The sequence below is a fragment of the Schistocerca americana genome, chromosome 3 (genome assembly GCF_021461395.2).
Source record: "Schistocerca americana isolate TAMUIC-IGC-003095 chromosome 3, iqSchAmer2.1, whole genome shotgun sequence".
NCBI classification, from domain to species: domain Eukaryota; kingdom Metazoa; phylum Arthropoda; class Insecta; order Orthoptera; family Acrididae; genus Schistocerca; species Schistocerca americana.
This window is the reverse complement of record NC_060121.1, coordinates 126,519,752-126,532,983: the sequence shown is the minus strand read 5'-3', so window position 1 is coordinate 126,532,983 and position 13,232 is coordinate 126,519,752. Positions and strand designations below refer to the sequence as shown.

At 38.4% G+C, this 13,232-nt stretch overlaps 1 protein-coding gene across 4 annotated transcripts in view; it reads right to left on the bottom strand.

The window, feature by feature from the left end:
- The window catches only part of LOC124605781 (pericentriolar material 1 protein-like), a 378,792-nt gene that overhangs the window by 77,486 nt on the left and 288,074 nt on the right, over positions 1–13,232 (bottom strand). For all 4 annotated transcript variants that reach the window (XM_047137665.1, XM_047137667.1, XM_047137666.1 and 1 more), the window contains one exon: positions 9,799–10,052. In XM_047137665.1, coding sequence (XP_046993621.1) covers positions 9,799–10,052 — 254 coding nt within the window. The remainder of the gene's footprint in view (positions 1–9,798; positions 10,053–13,232) is intronic.

The following is a 13,232-nucleotide window of genomic DNA, read 5'->3' as shown; positions in this document are numbered from 1 at the left end:
CAGAGTGATCAAAACATATCATGTAATTAAAAATGAGCAACTGAGACTGAAGTTCAAATGATAATTGTTTTAAATATATCAAGGCATGGTTTCCACTAAGTTATAACAAACAATGTGTCAAATTTTCTGATGCAAGCAAGAAATTTTTAATGTTTATAGCTGCTGAATTGTGACACTGATTTTGTTCCTTAAATGCAACTATACTCTTTTGTCTGTGGTACTCAAAAGATCCTCTGAAGAGGATTTCAAAAACATATCGTGTGGAACTCGATGAAATAGTAAGAAGATAATAGAGATGCAGCCACTGTCCTGTCATCAGGAGAAGAGTTCTCACAAACAACTGCTCTATGTACAAATGTAAGCAAAGACATAACTCATGTATGGATTATGTATTTATTACTATGCCTGTCATATCAAGCATCTCAAGTGGTGACCATGTACACTGATAAATGTTATAATCTGATTCTGGAAAAACGAGAGGTTGAATTTCACCTGGACTTATACAAGTGCAGGCTCATGTTATATGGCATCTTATCCCTTTAGGACTCACTGCCATATAAAATGAGAATGCCTTTAGGACTCACTGACCCCCCTCCCCTCCCCCTTAGATGAACCAGGGACTTTGCCCGTTGGTGAGGAGGCTCGTGTGCCTCAGCGATACAGATAGCCCTGCCTTAGGTGCAACCATTATGGAGAGGTAACTGTTGAGAGGCCAGACAAACCTGTGGTTCCTGAAGAGGAGCAGCAACCTTTTCAGTAGTTGCAGGGGCAACAGTCTGGATGATTGACTGATCTGGCCTTGTGACATTAACCAAAACAGCCTTCCTGTGCTGGTACTGCAAATGGCTGAAAGCAAGGGGAAACTACAGCCGTAATTTTTTCTGAGGGCATGCAGCTTTAATGTATGGTTAAATGCTGATGATGTTCTCTTGGGTAAAATATTCTGGAGGTAAAATAGTCCCCCATTTGGATCTCCAGGTGGGGATTACTCAGGAGGACGTCATTATCAGGAGAAACAAAACTGGCATAATACGAACTAGAGCATGGAATGCCAGATCCCTTAATTGGGTAGGTATGTTAGAAAATTTAAAAAAGGAAATGGATAGGTTAAAGTTAGATATAGTAGGAATTAGTGAAGTTCGGTGGCAGGAGGAACCAGATTTCTGGTCAGGTGAATATATGGTTATAAATACAAAATCAATTAGGGGTAATGCAGGAGTAGGTTTAATAATGAATAAAAAAAATAGGAGAGCGGGAAAGGTGCTACGAACAGCATAGTGAACACATTATTGCAGGAAAGGTAGACACAAAGCCCATATCTACCACAGTAGTACAAGTTTATATGCAAACTACCTTCGCAGATGACGAAGAGATTGAAGAAATGTATGAGGAGATAAAAGAAATTATTCAGATAGTCAAGGGAGATGAAAATTTAATAGTCATAGGGGACCGGAATTCGATAGTAGGAGAAGGAAGAGAAAGAAACGTAGTACATGAATACGGAATGGGGGTAAGGAAAGAAAGAGGAAGCCGCCTGGTAGAATTTTGCACAGAGCATAACTTAATCATGAAAGAAGGTTGTATATGTGGAAGAGACCTGGAGACACTGGAAGGTTTCAGATAGATTATATAATAGTAAGACAGAGATTTAGGAACCAGGTTTTAAATTGTAAGACATTTCCGGGGGGCAGATGTGGACTCTGACTACAATCTATTGGTTGTGAACTACAATCTATTGGTTGTGAACTGTAGATTAAAACTGAAGAAACTGCAAAAAATTGGGAATTTAAGGAGATGTGACCTGGATAAACTGACAAAACCAGAGGTTGTACAGAGTTTCAGGGAGAGCATAAGGGAACAACTGACAGGAATGGGGGAAAGAAATACAGTAGAAGAAGAATAGGTAGCTTTGAGGGATGAAGTAGTGAAGGGGGCAGAGGATCAATTAGGTAAAACGACGAGGGCTAGTAGAAATCCTTGGGTAACAGAAGAAATGTTGAATTTAATTGATGAAAGGAGAAAATATAAAAATGCAGTAAACAAAGCAGGCAAAAAGGAATACAAACGTCTCAAAAATGAGATCGACAGGAAGTGCAAAATGGCTAAGCAGGCATGAAGAGGACAAATGTAAGGATGTACAGGCTTATCTCACTAGGGGTAAGATAGATACAGCCTACAGGAAAATTAAAGAGACCTTTGGAGAAAAGAGAACCACTTGTATGAATATCAAGAGCTCAGATGCAAAACCTGTTCTAAGCAAAGAAGGGAAAGCAGGAAGGTGGAAGGAGTATACAGAGGGTCTATACAAGGGTGATGTACTTGAAGGCAATATTATGGAAATGGAAGAGGACAAGGATGAACTGGGAGGTACGATACTGCGTGAAGAATTTGGCAGAGCACTGAAAGACCTACGTTGAAAACAAGGCCCCAGGATTAGACAACATTCCATTAGAACTACTGATAGCCTTGGGAGAGCCAGCCCTGACAAAACTCTACAGATGTGCAAGGTAGGTGAAATACCATCAGACTTCAAGAAGAATATAATAATTCCAATCTCAAAGAAATCAGATTTCAACAGGTGTGAAAATTACTGAACTTTCAGTTTAATAAGTCACGGCTGCAAAATACTAACAAGAATTCTTTACAGACAAATGCAAAAACTGGCAGAAGCTGACCTCAGGGAAGATCAGTTTGGAGTCTGCAGAAATGTTGGAACACGTGAGGCAATACTGATCCTACAAATTATCTTAGAAGATAGATTAAGGAAAGGCAAACCTATGTTTCTAGCTTTTGTAGACTTAGATAATGCTTTTGCCATTGTTGACTGGAACATTCTCTTTCAAATGCTAAAGGTGGCAGGGGTAAAATACAGGGAGCGAAAGGCTATTTGCAATTTGTACAGAACCCAGATGGGAGTTATAAGGGTCGAGGGGCATGAAAGGGAAGCAGTGGTTGGGAAGGGAGTGAGGCAGGGTTGTAGCCTATCACTAATGTTATTCAATCTGTATATTGAGCAAGCAGTAAAGGAAACAAAAGAAAAATTTACAGTAGGGATTAAAATACATGGAGAAGAAATAAAAACTTTGAGGTTTGCCAATGACACTGCAAGAGACAGCAAAGGACCTGGACGAGCAGTTGAATGGAATGGACAGTGTTTTGAAAGGAGGATATAAGATGAACATCAACAAAAGCAAAACAAGGATAATGAAATGTAGTCGAATTAGGTCAGGTGACGCTGAGGGAATTAGATTAGGAAATGAGACACTTAAAGTAGTAAATAAGTTTTGCTATTTGGGAAGCAAAGTAACTAATGATGGTTGAAGTGGGGAATATAAAATGTAGACTGGCAATGGCAACGAAAGCATTTCTGAAGAGGAGAAATTTGTTAACATCGAGTGTATATTAAGTGTCTTTTCTGAAAGTATTTGTATGGAGTGTAGTCCTGTATCGAAGTGAAACATGGGCAATTAATAGTTTAGAGAAGAAGAGAATAGAAGCTTTTACAATGTGGTGCTATAGAAGAATGCTAAAGATTAGATGGGTAGATCATGTAACTAATGAGGAGGTACTCAAAAGAATTGGGGAGAAGAGGAATTTGTGGCACAACTTGACTAGAAGAAGGGATCAGTTAATAGGACATGTTCTGAGGCATCAAGGGTTCACCAATTTAGTATTGGAGGACAGGGTGGAGGGTAAAAGTCATAGAGGGAGACCAAGAGATGAATACACTAAGCAGAGTTAGAAGGATGTAGGTTGCAGTAGTTACTTGAAGATGGAGAAGCTTGCACAGCATGGAGAGCTGCATCAAACCTGTCTCAGGACTGAAGACCCCCACACTACCACCACCACCACCACCACCACAACAACAACAGGACTCCTTGTGTTTCATGAACAATGAGTCCAACAGTCTCCAAATGTTCTCTTAAGAAGGTCTGTAATTATCTGTACGGAATGGGCAGGTCATCTGTATGCTCTTACGGATATTTAGAAGCCTAGAATTCCATCAATAAAAAAGGGACGAATGATGTGATTTATGAAAATCAAACAATGGAAAATCCAGGATGGAATGTAACAATACAACAGAAGGAAAGTTGCTACTCACCATATAGCAGAGATGCTGAGCCATGATAGGCACAATAAAAAGATTCACACAATCATAGTTTTTGGCCATTAAGGCCTTTGTCAGCAGTAGACACACATGCACACACACACACTCACACAAGCACAACTTGCACACACATCTGCAGTCTCAGAGAGCTGAAATTACATGATTTATGGTTTATGAAAAGGTGCATAACATGTTGACAGACCAAGGCAACTGTTTATTCACTTAATTCAGCCAGTGTGGAGTTTCAGCTGACCAGTAGTGTGAATTGCAATGACTGATTTTCTCAGGGTTTGTAAAGGGTGCTTCACCTGTAAACCAAATCTTGCACAGAAACACTGCATCTTTTTGCAGTTTTCAAAAATATTGTTTAAAGAACTGTAAACTATTTTGATTCACACTGTAAAGCTTTTAATGGAGCAAAATGTGAAAAGCGTGAAATGCATTGAAATGTAGTATTCACAGAACACTCTTTTGGCTGATCCCACTCACACATACAAGCTGCCTTGTAGTAACACAGTGGCTGTGTGTCACTCTGCTGAAATGTTTAATGTGTTTCTCTTACCAGTTGCTGTTTTTTCCAACAGTGACAGCTTGCTACAAACAGGATATACTTCAGCATACAATTGCACCAATGTGTACATCTCCCCCCCCCCCCCCCCCCCCTTGTCCACCACTCTCCCTCTCATTCTGATTTCCTTTCATATGTCCATACTTTCACTGGACAAATCCTCTTTAGCCATTTAATACCATTAAATAATTTTAAATTAATATTGTAAAACAAAATAAAATAAATAACGGTATTACTAGAAAGACATATTGCTATAAAAATGCGTGCACACAATGCCTCGAGTTCATGTGCTGGCGTAGATGCATGGGAACAGAAAGTACATGTATCAGATTTACCTGAATGAAAGTGTAAAGGCAACAGTGATGAAATCTAAATGGAATTTTTATATTTTATGAAGTTGCCAAGACCGTTAATAGTTATAGTTCATTACTGATAACATGATGTAATATCTTTAAATATTTTTTTGTTTGTTTATTCTTTGGTAGCAAAGATGTGATGATTCTGGGATAGCTGCTAAGTAAAAGTCAATAAAGAAGTCTTAAGCAGGCCAAGTGGCGTGTGTTCTCTGTGATTTAAAATTAGACTAAATATCATCAAGCAACATCTTTTGGAACTGTCACAAATATTACGTTACAGCAGTTATATTTGGTGACCCTGACGTGATAATAAGAAGATATGACTACAAATGGGAGCGTTTCTGAAGATCGCCTGGAAGCAAACAAGGTTAGCATCAAAATTCCGCCTTTTTGGAGTGAAAAACCTGAAATTTGGTTCTATTAAGTAGAAGCACAGTTCAGCATTTGCAAAATTGTCACAGAAGAAACTAAATTTAACCACCTAGTGTCACAATTAGAACCAAAATACATCGAGAATATTTGGGACATTATTTGCGGCACAGATGTGAATAAATATTCATTGGCTAAGGAACGTCTACTGAATATTTTCAAAGAAAGTGAAGATATGTGTATTAAGAGATTAGTTACTGGAATTGATTTGGGAGACCAAAAACCTAGTCAGTTATTACGCAAAATGCAAGCCTTGGCGGGTGTAGATTTGTTAGAAAAAGTCCTAAAGGCACTTGGGCTAGAAAAACTTCCGGATTCTATAATGAACATTTTAATTGTCAGTGACGAGGGACTCGAAAAGGTGGCTATAATGGCTGATAGAATAACAGAAATAAATCCCCGTAACGAATTGTTCATCACAAAAAGTGGTGCTTGTAGCCAACAGGATGTTACGATAACAATGAGTGACTTGATAACAAGAATTTCGAGGCTAGAGCAACAAATGGCCGCGCTGTCAACTGGTTATCGAGGCAGGTCTCATAACAGAAGCTGTGAGCATCAATGTAAAAGAAGTCGTAGTAAGTCTCGAAATAAATACAACCCCAAGGGAAAGTACCGTTATTACCACTTTCACTTTGGGCAGAACTGCAAGCCTGAAAAATGCACACTTCCATGTAGCTGGACTGAAAAGGGAAACGCGACCCAGCAGCTGAATTAGCGGCAAGTTCTGCTGCTCAAGTCCACTGCTGCAAAACCCGCTTATTTGTAACCGACAAAAAAACAGGATTGCAATTTTTTGTCGACAGTGGGGCAGATGTTCTGTAATTCCCGCTCACGCAAATGTTAATGTTGAGTCGCCATATAAATTGTATGCTGCAAATGTTACCAAAATTCCTACACATGGAATCGAACTTCGTACTATTGATCTGGGACTGCGACGTCAATTTCAATGGCCATTTATAGTTGCGAAGATCAATAAAGCTATATCGGGTGCTGATTTTTTTAATAAATTTAAATTATTAGTAGATATCCATAATAAAAGATTAATAGATGATGTAACCAAGCTCAATGCTGAGGGTAAAGTTATGTCAATCTCAGAGGAAATCGCCCTGAGCACCATGAGCCAAAACACAAAATTTACAGATCTACTGTTACAGTATCCAGACACAGCTAAACCTAATTTGGTACCTAGCAAAATTAAACATGATGTCAAACACTATATTACCACTGAAGGCCCGTCTGTGTCTTCTACGGCAAGACAATTAGACCCAAAGCGCATGGCGATGGCAAAACAAGAATTTAAATTCATGTTGACAATGGCATCATTAGACCATCTAAATCTGCATGGGCAAGTCCTCTCCATGTTGTACCCAAGAAGGATAGCTCAATACATCCGTGTGGAGATTATAGACGGTTAAATGAAAGAACAATTCCAGACCGTTATCCTATACCTAGAATAGAAGATTTCCACTGTATTCTTCAAGGCAAAAACATATTTTCTAAAATTGATCTCTTTAAGGCCTATAATCAAATACCTATTGCTGAAGAAGATAAGCACAAAAAACAGCTGTAATCACACCATTTGGACTGTATGAATTTAATGTCTTGAGCTTTGGCCTGCGGAATGCACCGTCAACATTCCGGCGATTCATTAATGAAGTTATGTTTGGGCTAGATTTTGTGTTTCCTTACCTCGATGACATTTTAATTCCCTCATCCAGTATTGAAGAACACCGAACACACCTGGAACTAGTCCTGGAGCGATTGTCTAATTATGGACTTCGAATCAACATATCAAAATCAACCTTTGGAGTGAATGAAACTGAATTCCTGGGGTACTGGATAACATCAGAGGGATTCCGTCCACTACCTGAGATGTGACAAGGTTAGAAAACCATTAGAACCTACATATGATGGTCCCTTTCCTGTCATTTCAAGACATGAAAAATATTTCACTATTAAAAGGAAGTGCAAACACATAAATGTGTCAGTGGACAGACTTAAACCAGCTTATCTCCTGCAAGAAAAATGGGAATCAGAGAAGGAACTTCCAACTTTTCCAAGGACACTGAACCACAACATCCCACAGAGGAACCATCTCCGAATATCAGAGTATCGAAGTAGGACGGATTATAAGGTTCCCACCTTGATTCTTAGAGCAGCTGTCTCTGTGGAGAATTAATCAAATATCATACCAGACATTGTAAAAGGTTTTTTGTAATTATTTTGTATCATATCTTTTGTCATTCCAATATGTTTTTTATTGTCTTATATTAATGTTGTGCTGATTTTTTTTAAGAAAATTCATTCATCACCATGTATTAATTCATAACCATGTTACTGGTGGGGGAGTAGTGTAAAGGCAACAGTGATGAAATCTAGATGGAATATTTATATTTTATGAAGTTGCCAAAACCTAACATGATGTAATATTTTTAAAATTTTATTTATTTTTTGTGTGTTCTTTGGTAGCAAAGATGTGATGATTCTGGGATAGCTGCTAAGTAAAAGTCAATAAAGAAGTCTTAAGAAGGCCAAGTGGCATGTGTTCTCAGTGATTTAAAATTAGACTAAATATCGTCAAGCAACATCTTTTGGAATTGCCGCAAATATTACGTTACAGCAGTTATAGAAGCAATACACAGATATGCACTGCAGTGTCAACCTATTGTGTCAGTATCACTGAAATAAAATGTCAATACAGATTTTTCATATTCTGCTTGAGAAACTGATAATGGTTATTTCTAGGCAAAATAACATTATGAGTAATGCAATTTCTACTGAGATAAGGAACAGCCACCCACAATGCTTCATTATCTGTAAAGTGATTACTTGTATATCAAGTTTGAAAACGAAACATTTCTATGATTGCTCTCAAAACTGCAAAACACACAATGGACATATTTTAGTGTCTATTATGTTTCATAGCATTTAATTACTTTTATACTATAATGAAACTGTTCCACAGAAGTATTTTCCGAGGTGCAACAATAACATAACTTATTAAATTACAAGTTATTTGGAATCACTGTGAAATAGTGCAGATTGTTACTTTTTGCAAAAAAAAAAAAAAAAACTCCACACAAAGTAACAATAAACTTCATTGCCACTGGTTCGCATTCCTGTGCCAAAAATTTTATTTCCAAATTACATTCATGCAAGCTTTTTATGACTGAAAATGTATAAATTTTTTGGCTATTCGTTTGTTTGTTCACATATTTTTATCAAGATAATCTTCTGAATTTGATATCCAAAATAAAATTGTCGTGTTTTGTGAACTCCTGCAGACTTTTTTTATTGCCAATAAATGTTGTGATGAGAAACGCACAATGAAGCATTATCAGAGTCATGTGCACTTCACAAACAAGCTGACTACACTTACTCACAGTCAGTCAAATAGGTCATCAGATTCTCGCCAAGAAGGGGAAGCCAAGCACTTTCAGATATGTCATACACTCTGAAATGAAAGGTGCAAAACACATACCTTCATGGTGGTGCTCAAAGCACCAAGTGTATGCTCAAAACCTGAACAGAAAAAACCATCCTGTGGCTGGACCTTAAGACTGACATAGTGTTGAATAATTGTTAAAGTCTCTTCTAAATTATATTTTAGATACTGCACTTACTTATTCCTTTATGAACTAGATCAGTATCAACAAACAAAACTGAGAAAACTTGTCTCTCATGACTTCACATGCAGCTACCATGTTATTAGCATTTGTGACAACAAATAAATAATGGTGGAATTAATTCTATTACTGCATAACTATTTAGTACAGCAATAATGTGCTAAACTATTTTGCCACTTTGCTGAGCTCTGAAAAACAATTTCAAATACAATGGCTACTGAGTTAATTGTATACATGTAATCATATATCTGAAAAATTTGATGAGCTAGATAACAATTGGTTGTAAAGACAGAAAGTTGTCCGTGAGATGACAACAGAATAATATTATTATTATGGCTCAGGAGTCTCATGTACTTTTACATGGCTCAACTGAGGGTTAAAGCTGAATTCATATATTCAATTTTACATCACTATACAAGAAATTTACACTTTGTAGGCCAACAACTAACTCTTAAATCAGTTTAAGTATTTTAATGCTGGTGTGTCATTATGTTAATGACTACCACAGCATGCTAAACAAAAAATGCTCCATTTTTCACTTCTATCACAGATACGCTAACAATGTTCTGTTCTTCATTAGAATAATCAACACGTGGGAGATGGTACATGCTTTCTGTACAAGCATGTAAGTAATTTGTTAACTAAATGAATAATTTGATGTAATAAAACAGGGACCGTAATGATTGTCTTGGTCAAGGTTTTACTCACCGACAACCTTGAAATTTGAGTAAAGCGTCCTCCAGCAAAGCATCAAGCTGCCCATGAGAACCTCCAGCAGGAGTGGTGGCTACAACATTAGATGCAACAGAAAGTGTAGGTGGCAGATGCACTGCCAACTCTCGCACAGCTTCTAGCAATGCTGGAGTGCATATATCATCCAGATGGGCTTTTAGAAAAGGGATAATATCAACTAGAACTGCTTGCACTTCCCAGTCCAGCTTTTGTCCATAGCCAACCTGCAACTGAAAATAAAGATTAATCAGTTAGACTGGTTATATTCCTTGTTTTGAAAGAAGTAACATTAACAATAAAAAAAAAGGGTTTTTAAGGAAAAACACTGAATGTATAAAATACATCAGACAGTCAATGATCAATTCAGGCTAGTTACTGCTGTGCAAAGGCTTAACACCTACAGTGTCACCAACCAACATCACATCAGTGCATTGGAGATGTCTAATATACAGGGGATAATTTTGTGGAAGGAATGGCCACGTTCCAACTGTCCACTAGCAGGAATCCAAGCATCACTAGAGGTTGTGGGTTGCACAGACCTCTTCTCTTCCGCAAGACACTTGATTAATAATAGGCTCAGCTGTATTCTAGCACTCAGTGGCATTCAAGGGCAGCACTCAGGCCAGACCAGATCAGTTCACTCCAAATGATTTTCCTGAGGCAGGTGCCAATTCTGCAAGGACTCCATCAATCACAGTTCTCATTTGAGAGCCACCTCCATGATGTTGCTACTTTTCACGTCTGACTTCATGATCCGCGGAGTTGCCAGCTGGGGATTGAAGAGTGCCCGAGGCCTCATCGCTGAAAAAGACAGGCACTCTGTCATTGCGGCAGACTTGTGTACTTATAAATTTATTCCTGTTTAACTTTCAAACACCTACACACAGGGCTTAGACAATTTTGTTTCCCCATGGGACTTAAGCTTTGTTTATTCAGTTTGTACTTTAACACTGAGCTTCCTGCAGGACGCTGACTTTTAGAAAGTGTGTGTTTAATGACAATTTAACCAGCATACAGCCACCAGAAGTGTTATTCCTCTACTTCAAGAAGTGATTTATTTTATCATTTCAATCCACATCAGAGAAGATGTGCAATTAATATTTGATAAACAAACTTGTTCAATTATTGCTACCTGGAGATTTTTTGCACCACCACTAGTGGACCTCAGATATTTTTGCCAGAAGCATAGCTGACTCTGAGTGGAACAACATCATCAAGCTGACTTTTTTATGCTTTCATTCATCTGTGTTCTTCAAGATATTTTTGGATAACTTTTCACTTAGGCAAAATAGTCTTTGCTGTGCAAATTAATTCAAATTATATGCAGAGTTCACAACATCCACCTTCTTGGAATTCCTTTTAAACATTCAGGAATGTCAAATACAGCCACACAGTACACTTATTTGCTGGTGAAATTTGCTTTTAAGAATCCATTTGAGTCTCAGTGCCACAAAAATAAAAATATTAAACAATTTTCTAATTGAACTAACTCTAGCATGGAAAGGACTTAAATAGACAACTGTGAACACTTTGACAATTGAACCACATAAGTAAAATATCTAACACATAACAGAAATGCTACAAAATGCTGACTGGAGTTGTTTTTTTAAACTGTCCTTCAGCAGCACAGGTAATTTGTGAATAGAAATAAGTAATCAATAAAAAATCAACAGGTTAACACACAAAAATATTTGTTGAAATAAAAAAAATGTATACTACTTTTGTTTGATTGGCACACTGCACATCATAATACATAAATTAAATATGACTTACGGGATACACAACTAATTAAAGCAAACCAAAGAGTTCATCAGATACTTGTTAAAAATGCAAATATCACAAGTTGTGTTTGCAGGTGTTAATAACAAACAGAACTGAGCAAAAAATTAAAAGTTCACCTCAGTAACTATAAATGGCAAACTCATGTCAATAACAGCAATAATGAAAATTCCTGGATGGAATAATAAGTAAAATAAGGGAAAGGTATCACTCACCTATAGCAGAAAGATGTTGGCACATGAACACACATAACAGAAAACAGTGTTCACTAACTTTCAAGCGCTCTGGCTCTTCTTCTAGTACAAAGTGCACACACACACACACACACACACACACACACACACACACACACACACACCATGATGCCTATCCAAATTTCAGAAAAAAATCCCTGAGAATTTCAGGTATGATGTGCAACATGGTGTCATAATAAGGCCCTGGATAACTGATAAATTAATGTTGGGGCCATAAGCTGCTGAATGACCATGCTTTTCAAAACATCGATAATTTATATAGAACAATATTCATATAGTTAACATACTTCGAAATATCAAGCATTTTATAATAAAACAATGGAAAATCCAGGATGGAATGTAATAATATTAGAGAATGAAAGTTGCTACTCACCATACAGCAGAGATGCTGAGTCGCGATAGGCTCAACAAAAAGACTCACGCAATTATAGCTTTCAGCCATTAAGGCCTTCGTCAGCAATAGAAACACACACACACACACACACACACACACACACACACACACACACACGCTCACGCTCACGCAAGCGCAACTTTCACACATGTCTTCAGTCTCAGACAACTAAAACCACACTGCGAGCAGCAGCAGCAGTGCATGATGGGAGTGGCGACTGGGTGGGGCTAAGGAGGAGGCTGGGGCAGGGAGGGGGAGGTATAGTACGGTGGGGGTGGCAGACAGTGAAGTGCTGCAGTTTAGACGGAGGGCAGAAGAGAAGGTGGGGAGTGGGGGGGTACGTAGCGGAAAGGAGAGAAATAAAAACAAATTAAAAGATGGGGTGTGGCGGTGAAATGACGGCTGTGTAGTGCTGGAATGGGAACAGGGAGGGGGCTGGATGGGTGAGGACAGTGACTAATGAAAGTTGAGGCCAGGAGCGTTACAGGATTGTACGATGTATTGCAGGGAAAATTCCTACCTGCGCAATTCAGAAAAGCTGGTGTTGGTGGGAAGGATCCATATGACACAGGCTGTGAAGCAGTCACTGAGACGAGGGATATCATGTTTGACAGTGTGTTCAGAAACAGGGTGGTCCACTTGTTTTTTTGGCCACAGTTTGTCGGTGGCCATTCATGTGGGCAGACAGCTTGTTGGTTGTCATGCCTACATAGATTGCAGCACAGTGGTTGCAGATTAGCTTGTAAATCACATGACTGGTTTCACAGGTAGCACTGCCTTTGATGGGATAGGTGATGTTAGTGACCGGACTGGAGTAGGTGGTGGTAGGAGGATGTATGGGACAGGTATATTACAGGGGTATAAGCCATGAGGTGGTGGATTCGGAGCAGGGGTTGTGTGAGGATGGACTAGTATATTATGTAGGTTCAGTGGACAGCCGAATACCACCATAGGAGGGGTGAGAAGGATAGTGGGTAGGACAT